Raw genomic sequence first — 18,238 nt, forward strand, 5'->3', positions numbered from 1 at the left:
TTAGTTAATTTGTACTCTAATAAATAATGATATCCAAAATAATATGTTTATTTTTTTCCGTATAATTAAACTTTAGAACTTACAAAAAGAGAAATTTTAATTTATTTTTTTAAATATATTAAAATAACATTGTTGTAATTATACACTTTGTATTAAATGTGATATTAAACATAGCATTGCAATACACAATGCTCTAGCAAAAAATTTAAAATGTGATTTAAATTGTAAAATAAACGGGCCTTAAATTTTGACATCGATATTGTAATTTGACATTACATTGAAGATTCTAGATCTCCATCTTACGCATAGATAACAAGCAAAGAACATTACCAAAACAAGGGAAGGAGATTAAAGAAAAGCTCTACCGATTTAGAACTCATTATTCTTTGTTCCTTGGGATCTTTCTGCTTACGAAAAAGCTGTTACCTAACTTTTGATTTAACAAGAAAAGACACCGCCTTGGATATTTTTGTCAAAAAACTCGTCTTTTGCCGAAAATATCTTTGATCTTTTGACTTGTCTTATAAGAGGCAGTTATATTTTGTCATTAGCGAACCAATCAAATAGTAGTAGCACTATTTGTATGTAAGATATTAATCTGAACTCCGAACTCTATATATACACCAATGTATATCTTAATTTCAACGATAATTACTTATTATTGAATCAAATCTCAAATCCAGCTAAGAAATACGTACTTTCTTTTCAATTTATTTTTTTTCGTTTTGTTAATTAGCCCATATTTATTCTTTCTCATCAGCATCACATGACATAAACTCGAAAATATCTGAATTTCATATACCGACTTTACTATTAAAATCTGCTGGTTATTGCAACCAATTGGAAAGTGGATCTAGATAGGATAGCATCGCTGTCTGATTTTGGCCATTTAACTAACGCCTCGCACGCCTTTTAGTTTTATGAGATTCAAGATTAGACAGTCACTCATCCGATGCTTTTTCGCGCACACGATCACGTGAGCCGCGCAACACCGGATCTTGTTTTTGTTTTTTTTTTTTTTTTTTCACGTTGCGCGTCTCATCCCTGTCTGGCTATAGAGTTCGGTCTTGGTCTTTTCCTTGTTGAACACGCGAGCAGGATATCCCCTAGAAAATGACTAATTCAAACGTTCTAGAAATTTAATGGGATAAGGAAAAAAATCTCCCAATTTTTAATCAAGAATCTATTCTGTATTTTAAAAGATATCGAGATCATTCTCTACTTCTTTTTAACAAAAATACAATTAAACAACGTGAAAACACAATACAACATCGATTTAATCTATACAACCTTTTAGCGTAAAAAACACGACACGAAATCCACTCTTACCATATTCAAATTAACATAAGCGCGTGTTCATAGTAAAATTCTCATTCCATTATCTGCACAATAAAATTGAGTAACAATTTGTATCTTTATTATACGATGCCTTTTAAACTAATATAATCGCAAACTCACGCAATCGTTAGTTCGAGATCTTAAATTTGAATATCATAACTCTAAGCTTGAAATGAAAAGTTTTAAAATTAGCTCATTAATAACCTTTTTTTAAAATTTAACTGGTATTAATTGTACTAATATGTATGTGTAAGTATTTGTTATTAATAGAAAGATTTTTAAAATTAAATTAAATTTTAGAATATTTGAAGTAAATAGTAGTAAAAATAAACCAAGTGATAATTTTTTATGCTATTAATAAACAAAATAAATAATTGACATATGCGATTAGAAAAAAAAAAAATCCTAATAATTGCCATATGCGCGGCAACACACGGAATATACCGTGGTCCATCCCGCCCCGAGTAAAGATCTCCGAATGTAATAGCAATTGCAAAGAGGAAAGAAAGAACAAAACTTATCAAACAAAAACAGAAAAAGAAAAAAGAAAATAGAAAAGCGAGCCTTTTGGCTCGGGCAAAGAGGGAAAAATATCTGGCTGACATTGGCCGAAGATATTATCGCTGATGACGTGGCATTGAGCTGATGAGACTGACACGTGTAAAAGCGACGCCATGTGGAGCCTTAATTGTCCCAACAAACACAAAAACACCGCCCTTTTCTCTCTCTCTCCCTCATTCTTCTTCCACAACTCGGTTTCTTCTCTTCTCTTGTCTTGGCTCTTCGTTGGATGAGAGGGTTTCGCTCCTAAATTTTAGGTGAAGAAAAACAAAAAGAAACGTTTTTCATTTCTCCGAGTTTTTCACCGCGGCGTTTCTGCAACTCTGTCTGATCTCGCCGGAGAAGAGAATCACACGGCGAAGAATCTGCCGGAGAGTATTCCAATGCCGTCGTCTGCGGATCCCGCCCGCCCGCCGGACTCCTTCGCCTCCGAGCTGACTCGGACCGACTCGGACGCCTCCGCCATTACTCTCGACTTCTCTAAGGACGCTTGGCTTCCTTGCGATGAAGCTATGCAGGTAAATTCTTGACTCTCTCTCTTATTTTTTTTTCTTTTAATATCCAGCTTTGTGCTTGTTGTTGTTAATTTTTCTTTCGGTTTCTTCGCTAGATGTTTTGTTTTTGAAGGAAATTTCGGTTATTTTCGTGGTCAAAATCTGTTATTGTTTGTTGTACTCGTAACTCGTACTGTGTACAATTCGCACTTTTTATTTTTATTTTTTAATTTTCCTTTCATTTATGCTTTTGATCGTACTGTGGCGTTCTGCGTGCCACGAATTTTGTTAATTTTTAATTACTTTTTATCTGAAAAAAATATGTATTTTTCTTTTCCAGAACTGTATGAATTTATAGTAATAAGTCAAGATATTGAACTATAAATAGGAAGCTTAGAGGTCTCATGTGTGAGAAATGCAGCGAAGTTTTAAGAGTTAAAGAGAGCAAGTGGTAGAACACCGTTTTCAGTTTATTGTTATCTTCAACCACTGAGATTTTATGAATTTGCAGTTGAATTAGATCCTTTAGCAATTCTTACGGTTAAAGCATTAGTTCAATTTTAATGTTTCGTGGAAATTTATGTGACAATTGAATATGAGAATGGGCAACGACTTACACTGTTTCCCTTAGTTTTTATCCTGTTTTCAAACTTTCAATTTCTACTTTCTAACCTTACAGGTTGGAATTCTAGCCTTACAGGTTGGAATTCTAGCGGTGTCACTTTGAAATTTTGATTTTTCGAAACCATTGCATCGACTACTCTACATAGTGCGCTTTGTGGCACCATAGACATATATTGAGCTTTAGGAATTTATATCAATAATTTTTTTATATTGATAGTTACTAACTTCTATGATAGTTAGAGCTTGTTTGGTAGGAGGGAAAGTGGAAGGAGAGACAAAGGGTGGGGGAAAGGGAAGGATTTTTGTACCATGATTGTTTGATAGGAGAGGAAAAAAAAAAGAGGGAATGGATTTGGTAAGGGATTTCAAATCCTTCGAAAAAAAATTAAAACTCCGATAATAATCTCTCTCAATATGGAGGTGTTAGAGAAGGGAATCCATGAGAAAAATAATGAGATGAAGGTCCTCTCTTCCTCTCCATTTGCTTCACATAAGTCATTTTCTTTATTTCTTTCTTGTTCTCTTTCCTTTTTTGGCTCTTACCAAACACAACCCTAGTCTTTTGGAATATGTGCTTCCAATTGTTAAAAGTGTGAAATCTGCTATTCTTATGGAATGATCTGTGAAGTTTCTTTTACGTAGATTGGTAGATGCATTTGGATATAGAATTAAAGACTGTGGTAAAACTAATGAGCTGAACAAGAGTCTTAGACTTATGCTTGCCTAGGACAACATGGCAGAAGAGAGAAAAAGAAAAGATAGAAGAATACGGGAGACTTGATGTCTAAAATGCTATTTTATGAATGTATTGAAAAGATAGTGAAGAATATATATATATATATATATATATATATATCTATAGACACACAATATATATATATTTGAAGTAGGTTTCTGCTATTTGTCTAAATCCTAGCACTGCTTCCCTATTTTATAAGTAGGAAGCTAAAATCGATGAAGCATTATTAACAGGCTGTTCAACATCTGAAAGTTAGCTAATTGATAATCGTTGTTTTGTTTTGTTTTTTGTTTTTTTGTGTTTTTGTGTGTGTGTGTGTGTGTGTGTGTGTGTGTGTTTATTTTATTTTATTTTTATATCACACGGACATCCTCACTTGTATTTTTACTTAAATCATTTTTTTTCCCTATTAATCAAACTAAATCTAATGAGGAGCTCATTTTTGTTTTCCCCTTTTGGTATAATATATTTAGCCCTTATTGTCTTACATAGCAGGGAAAATCCACAGAATGGACAGATGAGAAACACAGTATGTATCTTGATTATCTAGAAGCATCATTTGTAGATGATTTATATCATTCAATGCACTTGGGTGGCTTGGGTGTGAAAAAGAACTCGCGGAGACCATATACTTCTGACAAGGTTTGACAGCCAAAAATCTTCATGCTTCTGCTCTCATGATCGTCATTTTCATTTCCCTTCTTCAACTGATGGTCACCTTGTCAAATGTTTCAGTTTGTGGTGCGTGAGGATAGAGGTCGCAAGAAGATCAATGATGAGAGGAATGAACCTTTGTTTGACAGTACAGCTGACTCTCATGTAGTGATGGAAAGGCCATTAATTCATCATTTCAAATATCCAGGAAAAGGCTGTTCTGTGGCATGTCTTGATTCTCAAGAACATGTTGTGTTGCGTGAAAATAAAATGCACTCAAACGGGAAGCTGGCATGTTTATATGAATCAGCAAGAAGTTTGGAGCAAAAGCCTGTAGATCGGAAATGCCATTGGGATATAGTTGGAAGCGCTGCAGGTATCTCATTGACTTCAATGGCACTGAAAACTGTTTCTTGATTTAGTGTTCTATTCTTAGATATATGTTCTTTCGGCTTAATTCTTCCAAGCTTTTATTCTCGTTTGTAGATGTTCTCTCTCTCTCTCTCTCTCTCTCTCTCCTCTCTCTAGTCTTGTTTGTGCATGCATTTTCGAGGTTTTCCTGTAGGGTGCAGTTCTATTTTATTGAAGGGACTTGCACAATCACCTAAGTACGCATTCCATGTATTAAGACTACGTGAGGTTTACCGCCTACACCCCCTGCATAAAATTTCATGTTGTACTCGTCCTAGGTTAACAAGTCTTTTGCATTTTAATCATGTAGGCCTGAAGCATTAACAAAACGACTGATTACTCTCATCTAAAATTCACGTTGTGCTGGAATATTTCAGTGAATCTGGCCTTTGCAATGTTTTGTCACACTTACTCTTGTCTCCTTTGACTATAAATTCAAATTCTTGCAACTTACATGCACTCCTTTATTTATTTATTTATTTATTCTTTTTGAAGGATGTTTATGTTAAAAAATCTAAATCGTTGTCCTTTCATCCTTCAACTGGAAATTCAAATTCTTCCAACTTGCATGCATTCCTTTATTTGTTTATTTACTTACTGCAGGTTGTAACCGTGTATATATTGCTTTATCTTTGTACTACATTCAGCATATTCATTATTCATTAAATTCAGAATGATATATCAGCAGACTGCTCAGTGTCTTGTTTTCTCTTGCATCTGAATGACGAATTAGGATGCAATATTGTTTACGATACTGTTACTACATGTTTATGTATCAACTGTCAGCATGTGCGGACAGTTTTGCATCATAAACTAAAAATGCTGATTGGATCATGGGGTCTGCGACATATTTAATAAAGTTATTTTTCTTTTTCGTTTCTTTTAGGTGAATAGATAATAATACTCTTAACTAGAAACAGAGAAATTGAGCGAAGAAGACTAAATCTTTATTGAAGAAGATAGATGAACTGCAGTACAATCAACAAATAATACCAATGATGGTACTCGGGAGACCACCAACTTCCCCTCTGGTTTCTCCAATTTCCCACTAATACGTCCATAATTCCTCACTAACTGCTAATTCCCCCTTCATACTACTCATCCCCCTCTAACAAACCACTAACAATCATTACTAATATGTTACACTCTATCGCCCTCTAACAAACCACTAACAATGATTACTAATATGTTACACTCTAATACGTCTATTAATCATACTCTTAACAGCCTACTAACCAAACTAACGTCCAAAGCCTATGATTAACAAGTCCTATCAATATATTTAATAAAGTTGTTAGTTTTTCAGAATGTGGTATAGTTTGTTAGTGGATTAGGATAGGAAGGTTAAATGCTGTTAGTTCCAGGAGATACGTTTTGTTTTGATTATGTTGCCAATAAGATTATATAGCTTGTGTCAGAAAAGAAAAGAGGAAATAAAGATTAAAAGTATTGCAGAACTTTGCTTCCATTTTGTGAATCCTTAGGATTATTTTTACTTTCGAACATGTTAACTATTTTTTTCGGGGCACTGGAAAAATGAGTCTTTCATTTATTTCAACTCCCCTCCCCCCCGCTAATGAGGTAGTCCTTTCAACTTATTTACCACTACACAACTACTTTTAACGTAGTGTAGGCAGCTGAGAAGCTCATAAAATGTGGTTGTTGTTTATACCCAGGTTTTGTTAGCTACAGGGGCAGTAGATGGTAATGATTATAGTTATTCATGTCATGTCATGGTTTCTTCTTTTTGAATTGTATCTTTTCTGCAGAGTTTTCTGATCAGAACTTTGTTGAGGACAACCCTGGAGGAAACCCAAGCCGCAAATCTATGTCGAAAAGGTTGAAGATGGCTGCAAGTGATGGTTCCGGCAACGATCAAGTAATTAATATTAGCCGTGAAACATAATTTTGGGGATAAATTTTTTATTCTTTGTACTTGGCAGGCTTACCAATTATCCAATATTTAGATATTAATTACATAGAACCGGGATTGTTGGAGAACTAACTTTTTTTTCCCCCCTCTCTTTTTGTCTGAGCACTTTCAGATTATGTTACCAGAGAATTTCCACGCAAGAGGTGTTTCAATTGGCAATAACATGTTTTGTACCAAAGAAGAAGGACGTAATGCATTGCTTTCAGATCATCCGGAGGACTTTGTCTGCCCAAAATCTGATATTCCTATTTTTTGAAAGGGAGCTGACTTCTGTCTCCGAATCGGATACACCTCCTTATTTCTTGCGGTGGAGAGAGACGACGCAATGACAAAGACGAGTAGCTATTCTGCAGTGAAACTCCTGGTGGAAATGATGCTGCCGCAGTGATGTTTGCTCTAAGCCTTGTGCAAAAGTTAATTGGGAAAGATTTTGTATATATTGGGCTATATACGCCAATAGCTAGTAAGATTGATTGCACAAGATCTATAGGGTAGATGGAATTGATAAATGGAAGGGCGGTTAGTAATTGGACACAAGTTTTCCTTTTCATCTTCAGTTCCTTCAAATTTTGCTACTGAATACGTTTCTGATAGAAGAAACACCTAGTAGATCTAAAAGATGGGAAGTCAATTTGTTGGATGTATTGCAAGTTTGTAGGTGTCCTGAAGCTGAGGCGGGAATGAGTCATGTTGTTGCGGTCCACATCTTTCTTTTGTATGTATATGTTTGGTTCTTCATCAATTTTATACCTTATCCAAGTTGACAAACCTGAAACCACACATTATTATTATTATTATTATTATTTCTTGATTCAGATAGTTGCAATATTCAGATCATATTATTGAATTTTGTTTTGTTTGTTTTGTTATTTTTTGTTTTTTGCAATATTGAGTCATACTATTGAGTTTCTAGATTATAGATTCCACAAATTGATGTGGTGAATCTTTAAGGTACTTTCGCCAAGGAATATCTACCTTTTTACATTCGCATCAGATTTGCTATTTAGCTTTAATATTTAGATAGTAGTATAGAAATGTATATTAACCCCACAATAGGATAATCTCCTCTTCAACGATTTTCTAGTACATTCAGGATGAAAGCACGTGTGCATGCATATTTATCATCTAGTTTTTAAACAAATACCAATAAAAAAAATAACAATTCACATGCCAATTAAATTAAAAAATTAGACTAAAAGAGCATTACTTTTTTTTTTATTATTTGAAAATACTGAGAGCATTACTTAGTTCCAATTTAAAATGAATAAAATGCGAGTATCAAGGTATAATATATTGATATTTGATAGAGGGATTAAGTTACATAAGCTTGTATATACTAGAGGTGGAATAAATTTCCTCTCTCATTGCAGTCTCATTCGCAGACGTAGCATTTTCAATTATTATGATATTATTCGACATTATCAACATTGAAATACACGAAATTCCAAGCATCATATTAATTGGAAATATTTGCCATTGAGATCTCTGCCGACTTTCAAGCATGCATCCTCAAAAGGCCACCCAAACTTATGGGTGTATTAATGTATATCAAGTTTTAGAACTCTTCTTTTAACTAGAAAAAAAAAAAAAGGACCTGTCCTAATTACATGAACCGTACCATTATCACGCCGTAAAATCCACCCAAAAGATGTGAACCTCAGACAAGATTTGGAGCTTTCCTTTTTAGGAAAATAGTGTGTTTAATTTTGTGATAAAAAAACATCAAATCAATAGGATAAAACTCAACAGCTAAGGTTTTAATGTACTTTCAATAATTATTTGCAAACAGATCTTTTTGTTAACTATAAGCGCTTTTTTTTTTTTTTTTTTTTTTTTTTTTTTTTTTTAAATATTTTTTTGATCTGAGACATTTGTTGTGATAAAATAATTCTCCTATTATCACCGCATCCAATGTAGAAAAGTAGCGCTCCTTGTGCACGTGATCGTAAAAAGAAGAGCATAAGTTCAAGGGCCGAAAATGAAATGGCTTGACTAAGGAGTCGTGCGCCCTTTTTTTTTTTTTTTTTTTGGTAGATAAAGAAAAAGTATTGGGGCACATGCCACCATTATTTATTTATTTATTTTTCCGTTCTCACATAACACCTGAATTTTCGTATGAAAACTTTAAGTGCCATTCAATTTTCAACATTTCTAATTGTATGCTTATTTTTAAAAAGAAATTCTAATATCGACCAACTTGAATTTTATTTTCTTGAAGGGAAACGAGGTTTTTCGGGGCAACTCCTACCCTTTTGTGTTTGGTGAATCAACCTTGGCATTACCAAAATATTTTATTCATAAAGCCAAATTCCTCTGCGGGTTCATTGGCTCCATTTTCTAATCTCGCAAAATAAAATAAATAAATAATAGTTATTTGAAATCACATTTTAAAACCATTCAACAAATTTCTAAAGTCATATTTAAAATGCAATTTCAGAAACCTATTATTCATACGCTAATCTTATTCATCGAACTCCAATAAGTGTTTTTTTTTTCTTTTTCACAAAAGACTTCAATAAATGATTAATATTTATTTAAACCTTACTGAAGGGATATACAATATACAAATTACATGAAAATACTTTGCACGATAAACATACACATAATAAATACGGTTCAATTAGGAAAATACATTTTTGTAGTAGTGTTATTTAATTCTACTACTTTTATAAAAAGGTTTGAAACAAATCACAATTTTTTTTTTGAAATATGAATAAAAAGATAATTCTATCCCAGACAACCAGATATATTATTAATTAATTAGAATTAATCAGTTAATCATTTAATTAATTAGAATTAATTGGTGATTAATTGAACAGTTGGAAATTTATATAGTCAAATTAACACATTAAATACAATAACTACCTCTATAAAATGGTATAATAGTCAAATGCAGATTAAATACAAACCAAACAACTTATACTAGTACTAATCTACTATGGCGTAGATACCCTAGCCAATTTTAGAGTAGCTTTTATTGCGTCATTTTTTTTTTAACAACAAAAGACCAAATTGAATATTCAATATTTTATAGTACCAAGTCTCCACCACCTCCGTAGTCTTTGCCCTACAAAAATCAACATTACTATTCTTTCCTTCATGTTCAGTAGACAAAACGCATCAAAACCCACAAAACAATGCCTGTATTAGACCGGTAGATTCTAACAAACAAACGAACCAAAAAAAAAAAAAAAAGTTTTCGGTCTTTCTTTCTCTTCTCTCCCACTTTCCGGGAAAGAAAGATCAAAAACCAAAAAGGAAAAAAAAAAAGAAAACTTTGATCTTCGATGGGTATATTTGGGAACCAGAGAAGCTGGAGAACAGGGTCGAGCCAGGAGGGCGTATATTTACCGGTCTCGACCGGCGTCTCGGCGGCGGAAAGAAAACTTTGATCTTCGATGGGTATATTTGGGAACCAGAGAAGCTGGAGAACAGGGACGAGCCAGGAGGGCGTATATTTACCGGTCTCGACCGGCGTCTCGGCGGCGGCGAGCAAGAGGAAATGGTCGAACCTCATGCCTTTCTTCGTGGCTTTAGTCGTGATTTCCGAGATCGCTTTCTTGGGCCGTCTCGACATGGTCAAGAACGCCGCCATGGTCGATTCCTGGGCCGACTTGTTCTACCGGGCCCCGCCGGCCCACGACGAGGAGGTCCATGTTGCGATCGGGGGTTTGGGCCTCGATGGGCTCGCCGGTGGCGGCGGTGATCGGAGCTCGGAATTCGAGGGTTGCGAGAAGTGGTTGGAAAGAGAGGACTCCGTACAGTACTCCAGGGATTTTTCCGAGGAACCCGTTTTGGTTTCTGGTGCTGACCAGGTACATGCATATCTTTTTTCTGTTTTCTTTTTTCTTTTAATATTAATTTGCTTCATTCTTTTCTTCAAATAGTAATTTAGTTAAAACTTAGTATGTATTCTTTACTTGTTGATGATAATGTGATATGAACAGAGGGAATTGTTGACATAGTTTTTAGTTGTTGAACTGTCATGTTATTAGTGAAAAGAAGTAATTTGAACTCGGATTAATTGCACTTTTTTTTTTTTTTTTTTGGTGCTTTCGATAAGTTAAAATCTTTTCAAGGACTTTGTGCGATGGGTTTCACTAGCATGATTTTCAAAACGTAAGGTAACATGTCAAATGAGAGGAAATTTATGTTGCATAATTATATTGAGAATCATATTGGATCAAACAATTTGTAAATTTAATGGAGGAATTTTATGTTGCATAATTATATTGAGAATCATATTGGATCAAACAATTTGTTATTCTAATGGAATTCGATGAAAATCGGACAAGTCAGGAATATGTATTACTGATGATGGGTATTTTTATTTTTTTTTTGTGCCATACCATGGAATTTTCTGTCCCGTTATTGCGCATTGTGTGCAGCTTTTGCTTATTGATTGATCTTCAACGTTGTCAGTTTTAGTTTTGGTTAGGTTTTATCTCAGAAGAGTGTAAAGTGAATGCAAATGGGAAATAAAAAAACAATAACTCATGAATACTTTTGTTCTGTAGCATAACTTAACTGAAATCTTGGTGTTGGGCCTAAAACCTTTGATTTGATAGGTTCAACATTGGTCAATGGTGAAATCTAAACCTTTCGTTTGTTGTATTTGCAAATCTTCTTTCAACTCTCCGTTTCAACTATTCTCAATTTTCTCAACGTCTTTTATGCTACTTGTCAACTTGAATAGGAAATATAAAAAAAATATACTACTTGTCAACTTGAATAGAGCTCTCCCCATCTCCGGAGACAACTAAAAGTTTGGTTGTAGCTAAAACTGACTAATTTAGGAGAGACAACAGAGAAGTATTTTGAAGCATCTGATTTTTTGTGCTTGTGTAGACTTTGTGTAAATTATTTCTTTCTACTCACTGTTGTATAGGAGTGGAGTTCTTGTGCCGTCGGATGTCATTTTGGGTTCGATCAAAGTAAGAAGGCTGATGCTGCTTTTGGTTCACCTCAACAAAAGGGAACAGCTAGCGTTCTTAGATCAATGGAATCTTCTCAATACTATGCAGAGAATAATATTGATCAGGCACGACGGTGGGTAAGCACAATCTAATATCAACTTCTTTGCATTTTGGGGGATATCCTTTGTTTAAAAGACTTTTCTGCTTTTGGTCTGAAATAACACTGGTTAAGAAGGATAAGATATATGTTTTGCATCTTGCTCATATCCAGTTTGTTCATCTTGAAACAAGTTTAGTGTTCTATTAGTTGTCAAATTTCCTTTTTTCCCCTTCTTTTCTTGAAAACTTCTGGTTAAGAAGAATAAGATATATGTTTTGCATCTTGCTTATATCCAGTTAGTTTAGGGCTCTATTAGTTGTCAAATTTCCTTTTTTCCCCTTTTCTTTAAAACTTCTTTAGTTTTGGAAAAATCTCTGCAGAGTTCATTTTTTAAATAATTTGCAACCAGTTATTAACACAAATGCAACATCATCATTTGATCATTATATTGATTAAATACACGCATACTCCTATTGTAGGCCATATAACAATGGGCATATTCTACATATGAGGATGCACAAGGCTAATATTAGATTTGTTAGTAGTTAGAGTTGTGTCGGTTAGCTATAAGCAAAAGTGCTTATCTATGACAATCAACTTGGAAAATGCTTATCTATGACAGTCAACTTGGATAATTTTCCGTCAAAGATAAAAAAGGGACGAATTTGTGTGCCTCTTTGCAATCAATTCCTTTTGGCTATTTTCTTTGGACCTTCTATTTTTGCCGAACTCCTACTTTCTGCCAAAAATTGTTAGCAAAGCTAATTTCCGAATTTTTCCTGTGTATTAGGAGGGGATATAATATTGTTATGACAACTAGTCTCTCATCAGATGTTCCTGTTGGATACTTTTCATGGGCTGAGTATGATATCATGGCACCAGTGCAGCCAAAGACTGAGAAAGCCCTTGCTGCTGCATTTATTTCCAACTGTGGTGCTCGCAACTTCCGCTTGCAAGGTCTTGAAGCACTTGAAAAGGCAAACATCAAGATAGATTCGTATGGGGGTTGCCACAGAAACCGTGATGGAAAAGGTGCAGTTTCTTCCATAGATTGCGACATATGTGACTGCTGTCTTTCTCTATTGTTAAATCTTGAATTTGGATTTCTTATAGTTATTGTATGCATGTCTTTTTTATTCTTATTTTTTTAATTACGTCCCCCTGGGACTTGAACCATAGCGTCTGGTTGTAGGAACTGATATAATGTAGCTTGTTCCTATGGCCAGTGTTACAATTTTTTTTTTTTTCAGCAGAGATTCGTGTAGAATAAATGATTTTTTTTTTCCCGATGTATATCTTGCAGTGGACAAAGTACAAGCTCTGAAGCGCTATAAGTTCAGTTTGGCTTTTGAAAATTCTAACGAGGAGGATTATGTTACTGAGAAATTTTTCCAGTCGCTTGTTGCTGGTATGAAAACTATTTTTCTTCCCACCTGTCTCTCTCTCAATATTTGCTCTTGTTTGCTTGATTCTTACCTCAATTTCTCCATCATTCCCATCGGTGTAATTGCAAAATCCAGTTGGAGTAAATATTTGAAATTTGTTTTGAAGTCTAAAATATCTTGGGAAAGAGAAAAATAAAAAAAAATAACCATATCTTGTGAGCCAATTATGGTTTTATATTGGACCGATTAGAGGCAAATTTGGGACCACGTTACATGATTGAGGAACAGTTGCATATACCTCGACTTTAAATTTTCAACGTTTGGCCTTTGGCATGTATCAACTTATTGTTAGATTTTCAATTGTGAAGAATAAATTTTTCTACACAATGAGGATATTGACGTTGTCTCCTTCCTTTTGTAACTTTTCAGGATCTGTGCCTGTTGTTATTGGTGCTCCTAATATTCAAGATTTTGCTCCGGCTCCTGGTTCAATTTTGCATATTAAGGAGCTAAGTGATGTCGACTCAGTCGCGAAGAGAATGAAATACCTTTCAGAAAATCCCGGGGCATATAATCAGACATTACGGTAAGCTATTCACCATATTAATGAAATTAAAAAAGAAAAGCAGTAAAAGAAGTAAACGAAAATCTTCTGTTCATTGCAGCTCTATATGATGTTTGTTTCTTTATTTCTTTTTCTTTGAGATAATTTTGGAGCATAATTCCATTTTCTATTTGGTTTCTTGGTATAATTAACAATGAGTTTTCATGCGTTAGGTGGAAGTATGAGGGTCCATCCGACTCTTTCAAGGCCCTTGTAGATATGGCAGCTGTACATTCTTCATGCCGACTTTGTATTCACCTGGCAACTTCAATTCAAGCAGAAGAAGAAAAGAGCGCAAGGTTCAAGAAACGACCGTGCAAGTGCACAAGAGGCTTAGAAACTGTATATCACTTGTACGTACGAGAAAGGGGAAGATTTAAGATGGAATCCATCTTCTTAAGGTAACCTTTCATCTTCTTGTACTTCTTGTATGTACAAGAAGTCTCATTGCATACTCGGTGACTTTGTGATTATTCTAGAAGAGTGAGAATTGTTGCTTTTCTTTTCTGCTTAAGTGAATGATAGGGGAAAAGGAAGATGAAGTGAAAAAGGGGGAAAAGGAGAGATTGTTTCTGGAAGCTCTCCCTCCTTCTCTCTCCTTCCTTTTCTTTTTTGGGTGGAAGATTGTATTGCTGCTCTTGTGTTGAAAGAAAAGGAAGTGTATGTTAGTAACGTGGCCCCATTTATGTCGAGATATTTGTTTTCATGCATATAGAATAACGGGATCATAGATTATATTATATCGTCTATGTAGAGTTCAGATGTCTTGTAAACCGTCCTCCAGTTTCAATCAGGAGTAACTTTATACGTCGGGATTTTGTTGGGCAGGTCTGGGAATCTGACTTTGGAGGCCTTGGAATCTGCAGTGCTGACTAAGTTCAATTCTCAAAAACACATCCCCATTTGGAAACAGGAAAGACCAGAAAGCATAAGAGGAGGGGATGAACTCAAAGTATACCGAATATATCCTGTCGGCTTGACACAGAGGCAAGCTCTGTATACCTTCAGATTCAAAGGGAATGACTTCAGAAGTCATGTCGAAAGCAATCCCTGCACCAAGTTTGAGGTCATATTCGTGTAGACCAAAACACCTGAATTTTTTTCTTTTAACTTTGAGCATTGAGATGCCGATTTTTCAGCAGTTTTCTGCTTGATTTCATCTGGGCACTTCTGTTTTCAAAACTCTCTTTGTACACCACGTTTGTTACATGAGCAAACTGCTAGATTTTTAGGGAAGAAAAATGACATAATATTTATGGATGGCTTACTCATATAAAAGCCTATTGATGTAGCTGACTTTGGACCCTTTATCGAAGAAAATGTTAACCTCAGGTTCACATCTCCTTCTGTGATTTTTCCTCTCTGTGAACCAGTCTCTGGTGGAGTGATCATGCTTGCTTAAATTTTTTGGCAAATTCTACGGTGCAACCCCCATTTTTATTCGACACTATTTTTAACTGTTGGATTAGTTTTTTAACAGTCAGATCTGTGCAGATCCGTCTTAAAAATTTACAGCAGGTCATACATAACTGCTTTTGTTGCAAATCTGACTGTTGAAAAATTAAACTAACGGTAAAAATGTTGTGCTCCACCGGTGGAATAAAAATGGGAGTTGCACCGTAAAGAGTCCCAAATTTTTTTTGTTTATTTTCTTTCTCTCTCTCTCTTTTTTTGGTGCGATTTCCGGACATCAATGTCATTTCATTTGATTTAACAGTCACAACAATTAAATCTCGATAAAAAAAAATTTAGGTATGTGAATTATGGTCATTCACGGAAGTGTTTTATGAGTTGAATGATTTTGTGCATTTTCAAAGTGGTCCTGTTGCTTCAACTTGACAGTAGTGGGAGTGAAAGCATACGATCTTTTCATTCCCATCCCCCCTTCACAAGAATATCATGTTATACCGGTGCTTTACTTGTTAACATGTGCAGATAATCCAGAAACTATATTCAAATAAATATGTACATGATATAGATCTTCCTACACACTCCCTTTGTGCCTTTATGGTGCCTTCTTTAAAGAGTCACGGTCTTTCTTTTCCTTTGAGGGAATGGTTTAAATTATAATTGGGTTACCAAAAAAAGAAATATCCTAAAAGTCACACGTAGAACCCCATCAACCCAAAAAATACCAAACCTCAATAAATTATGAAATCCTCTCTTTACATGAATGCCTTTAAATTTAATGCAAACCAACTCCTCTCCAAGAACCAGCCAAGCTGCCCCCATTTATATTCCCCCATGCTAGTGTATGAAAAATCCCACCAAGCTTTCATCAAATTAGAAACCATACCGCATTTTGCTTAACATAAATCCCTCCTAAAGACAAGATGTCAAGAGTTGAAGGCAGTGAAGCTCCGAGGCCTAGGCGCATTCCGACCCCGGGGAGAGCGACTATTCTTGCAATAGGCAAGGCCTTCCCTAGCCAACTCATTCCTCAGGAATGCTTAGTTGAAGGCTACATTCGGGACACAAATTGCCAAGATGCCTCCATTAAGGAGAAACTAGAGCGCCTGTGTAAGCTAAACTACTTTCTAGCTAGTAATTAGCATGGAAATTATCATTTCACTACTTTATATGTTAGGAAATGTTTTGTAGTACTTATTAGGAACTAAAATTAAAAACAGTGCCATTCCATTTCAAGCGTTGACTTGTTTTACGGATAGAAAATTACAAAAGTATCCTTGATCCATTTCAATTCAAGGGGAAAGAAAGTCATTCAATGAAGTTGGAAATTTATGAGTCCCACGACATTTAACATTCTTGATTCATGTAGCGCGTGTGTCAGGACTCTTCTTGTCACACATTTTTTATTTTTTATTTTTTTTCTGTGTGATTTTCAGTACTAAGGCAGGAAAAAACAAGTAGATAAACAGTGACATCTGAATTATTCCCCCATAATTTTTCATTGTTTTTCCTCTCTCTATTTGCTAGGCAAAACTACAACGGTGAAGACAAGATACACAGTAATGTGCAAGGACATTCTAGAAAAATACCCTGAATTAGCAAGAGAAGGGACTCCAACCATTAATCAAAGGCTGGAGATAGCCAACCCTGCAGTGGTAGAGATGGCCAAGGAAGCCAGCCTTGCCTGCATCAAGGAATGGGGAAGGCCACCCCAAGACATCACCCACATTGTCTACGTCTCCTCCAGCGAGATTCGCCTCCCCGGCGGCGACCTCCACCTCGCCAGCCAGCTTGGCTTGCGCACTGACGTCGGCCGCGTCATGCTCTACTTCCTCGGCTGCTACGGTGGAGTCACTGGCCTCCGAGTCGCCAAGGACATCGCCGAGAACAACCCTGGAAGCCGAGTCTTGCTGACCACCTCGGAGACAACAATACTCGGATTTCGCCCCCCCAACATGTCCCGCCCTTACGACCTAGTGGGAGCCGCGCTCTTCGGGGACGGGGCTGCAGCTGTCATCATCGGGGCAGACCCGATAACCGACCTGGAATCGCCCTTCATGGAGCTGAATTCCGCCGTCCAACAGTTCTTGCCCAACACACATGATGTCATAGATGGGAAGCTGTCTGAGGAGGGCATAAACTTCAGGCTAGGGAGAGACCTTCCTCAGAAGATTGAGGATAACATAGAGGAGTTCTGCAAGAAGCTAATGGCGAAAGCCGGGCTGAAATTCGAGTACAACGAGCTGTTCTGGGCGGTTCATCCCGGCGGGCCCGCGATTTTGAACAAGCTGGAGAGTTGTCTGAAGCTGAGGAGTGAGAAGCTGGTGAGTAGTAGAAGGGCACTGATGGATTATGGGAATGTGAGCAGCAACACCATTTTGTATGTAATAGAGAATATGAGAGAAGAGTTGAAGAGAGAAGGGAGTGAAGAGTGGGGGTTTGGTCTGGCTTTTGGTCCTGGCATTACCTTTGAAGGGATTCTCATTCGAAGCCTTTGATAGGAATTATGATTTGCTGAATCCTTTGAAGAATTGGTCATCTTAGAGAAATAACTAGAGGAAGTTTGTTTGAAATTTCCTTTTTTATTTTATTTATTTATTTTTATTTTATGTTGGGAAGAAAGTTGATGCAGGCAAAGAGGGATTGGAGGGAAGAAATGGTATGAAGTTTGCCACAACTTTGTGTCGTTGTCTTTTGGTTTCCTTTGCTTTCTTTTGCTTAGTAAATGAAGTACTAATAATTTTAGACTCTTCTTTTTAATTATCGGTAAGAATGGTTGTTTTAAACGATTTTTCAACTAATATTATTATAAAAAGAAACAATAGTCCTCGCAGAGCATATATATGTGTACGTCTATATATTTGGGTTTTTATTATTTATTTTTTATTATTGGACTGTGTGTGTTTTACATGCATATGGGAGAGTCTGTATCCACTAATTATCAGCTAAATTATCCAAAAGTCAGTTTGTGTGTTCAGTTAGCTCATTGATTACAACTTTCGTATTCCCCTGAGACACTTGATATACACTGCAACATTTGGAAGAACTCATTGGAGTTTACTCCAACAA

At 35.7% G+C, this 18,238-nt stretch overlaps 3 protein-coding genes across 4 annotated transcripts; all 3 read left to right on the forward strand.

Moving 5' to 3' along the window:
* The first annotated feature begins 2,083 nt into the window (after positions 1 to 2,083).
* LOC21410139 lies at positions 2,084 to 7,565 on the forward strand. 2 transcript variants are annotated; one of them, XM_024173195.1, is made up of 5 exons: positions 2,084 to 2,417; positions 4,249 to 4,398; positions 4,492 to 4,786; positions 6,591 to 6,700; positions 6,867 to 7,565. In XM_024173195.1, exons 1-5 carry the CDS (start codon positions 2,283 to 2,285, stop codon positions 7,008 to 7,010), a joined length of 834 nt encoding a protein of 277 aa, XP_024028963.1. In that variant the 5' UTR covers positions 2,084 to 2,282; the 3' UTR covers positions 7,011 to 7,565. The 2 variants fall into 2 exon arrangements, with proteins under 2 accessions (XP_024028963.1, XP_024028964.1); XM_024173196.1 differs by having other exon boundaries at positions 4,252 to 4,398.
* A 2,572-nt stretch (positions 7,566 to 10,137) lies between these two features.
* LOC21410140 (glycoprotein 3-alpha-L-fucosyltransferase A) lies at positions 10,138 to 15,098 on the forward strand. The gene is made up of 7 exons (XM_010109633.2): positions 10,138 to 10,569; positions 11,643 to 11,803; positions 12,561 to 12,802; positions 13,074 to 13,178; positions 13,585 to 13,741; positions 13,933 to 14,160; positions 14,588 to 15,098. The coding sequence occupies exons 1-7, from the start codon at positions 10,153 to 10,155 to the stop codon at positions 14,838 to 14,840; spliced, it is 1,563 nt and encodes a 520-aa protein (XP_010107935.1). The 5' UTR covers positions 10,138 to 10,152; the 3' UTR covers positions 14,841 to 15,098.
* A 681-nt stretch (positions 15,099 to 15,779) lies between these two features.
* LOC21410141 (type III polyketide synthase A) lies at positions 15,780 to 17,817 on the forward strand. Its single transcript, XM_010109634.2, has 2 exons — positions 15,780 to 16,279; positions 16,697 to 17,817. The coding sequence occupies exons 1-2, from the start codon at positions 16,093 to 16,095 to the stop codon at positions 17,665 to 17,667; spliced, it is 1,158 nt and encodes a 385-aa protein (XP_010107936.1). The 5' UTR covers positions 15,780 to 16,092; the 3' UTR covers positions 17,668 to 17,817.
* The last annotated feature ends 421 nt before the right edge of the window (positions 17,818 to 18,238 follow it).

Source organism: Morus notabilis, unplaced genomic scaffold, assembly GCF_000414095.1.
Source record: "Morus notabilis unplaced genomic scaffold, ASM41409v2 Scaffold45, whole genome shotgun sequence".
Lineage (NCBI taxonomy): Eukaryota > Viridiplantae > Streptophyta > Magnoliopsida > Rosales > Moraceae > Morus > Morus notabilis.

What these genes read in the sequence shown, in the direction of transcription:
- LOC21410141 (XM_010109634.2), top strand. Translation starts at nt 16,093, where the DNA reads ATGTCAAGAGTTGAAGGCAGTGAAGCTCCGAGGCCTAGGCGCATTCCG. An exon ending in GGAGAAACTAGAGCGCCTGT is followed by an intron (nt 16,280 to 16,696) that starts GTAAGCTAAACT and finishes TCTATTTGCTAG; the next exon opens with GCAAAACTACAACGGTGAAG.
- LOC21410140 (XM_010109633.2), top strand. Translation starts at nt 10,153, where the DNA reads ATGGGTATATTTGGGAACCAGAGAAGCTGGAGAACAGGGACGAGCCAG. An exon ending in CAGAAACCGTGATGGAAAAG is followed by an intron (nt 12,803 to 13,073) that starts GTGCAGTTTCTT and finishes TATATCTTGCAG; the next exon opens with TGGACAAAGTACAAGCTCTG. An exon ending in GCATATAATCAGACATTACG is followed by an intron (nt 13,742 to 13,932) that starts GTAAGCTATTCA and finishes TTCATGCGTTAG; the next exon opens with GTGGAAGTATGAGGGTCCAT.
- LOC21410139 (XM_024173195.1), top strand. Translation starts at nt 2,283, where the DNA reads ATGCCGTCGTCTGCGGATCCCGCCCGCCCGCCGGACTCCTTCGCCTCC. An exon ending in TATAGTTGGAAGCGCTGCAG is followed by an intron (nt 4,787 to 6,590) that starts GTATCTCATTGA and finishes TCTTTTCTGCAG; the next exon opens with AGTTTTCTGATCAGAACTTT. An exon ending in ATGGTTCCGGCAACGATCAA is followed by an intron (nt 6,701 to 6,866) that starts GTAATTAATATT and finishes GAGCACTTTCAG; the next exon opens with ATTATGTTACCAGAGAATTT.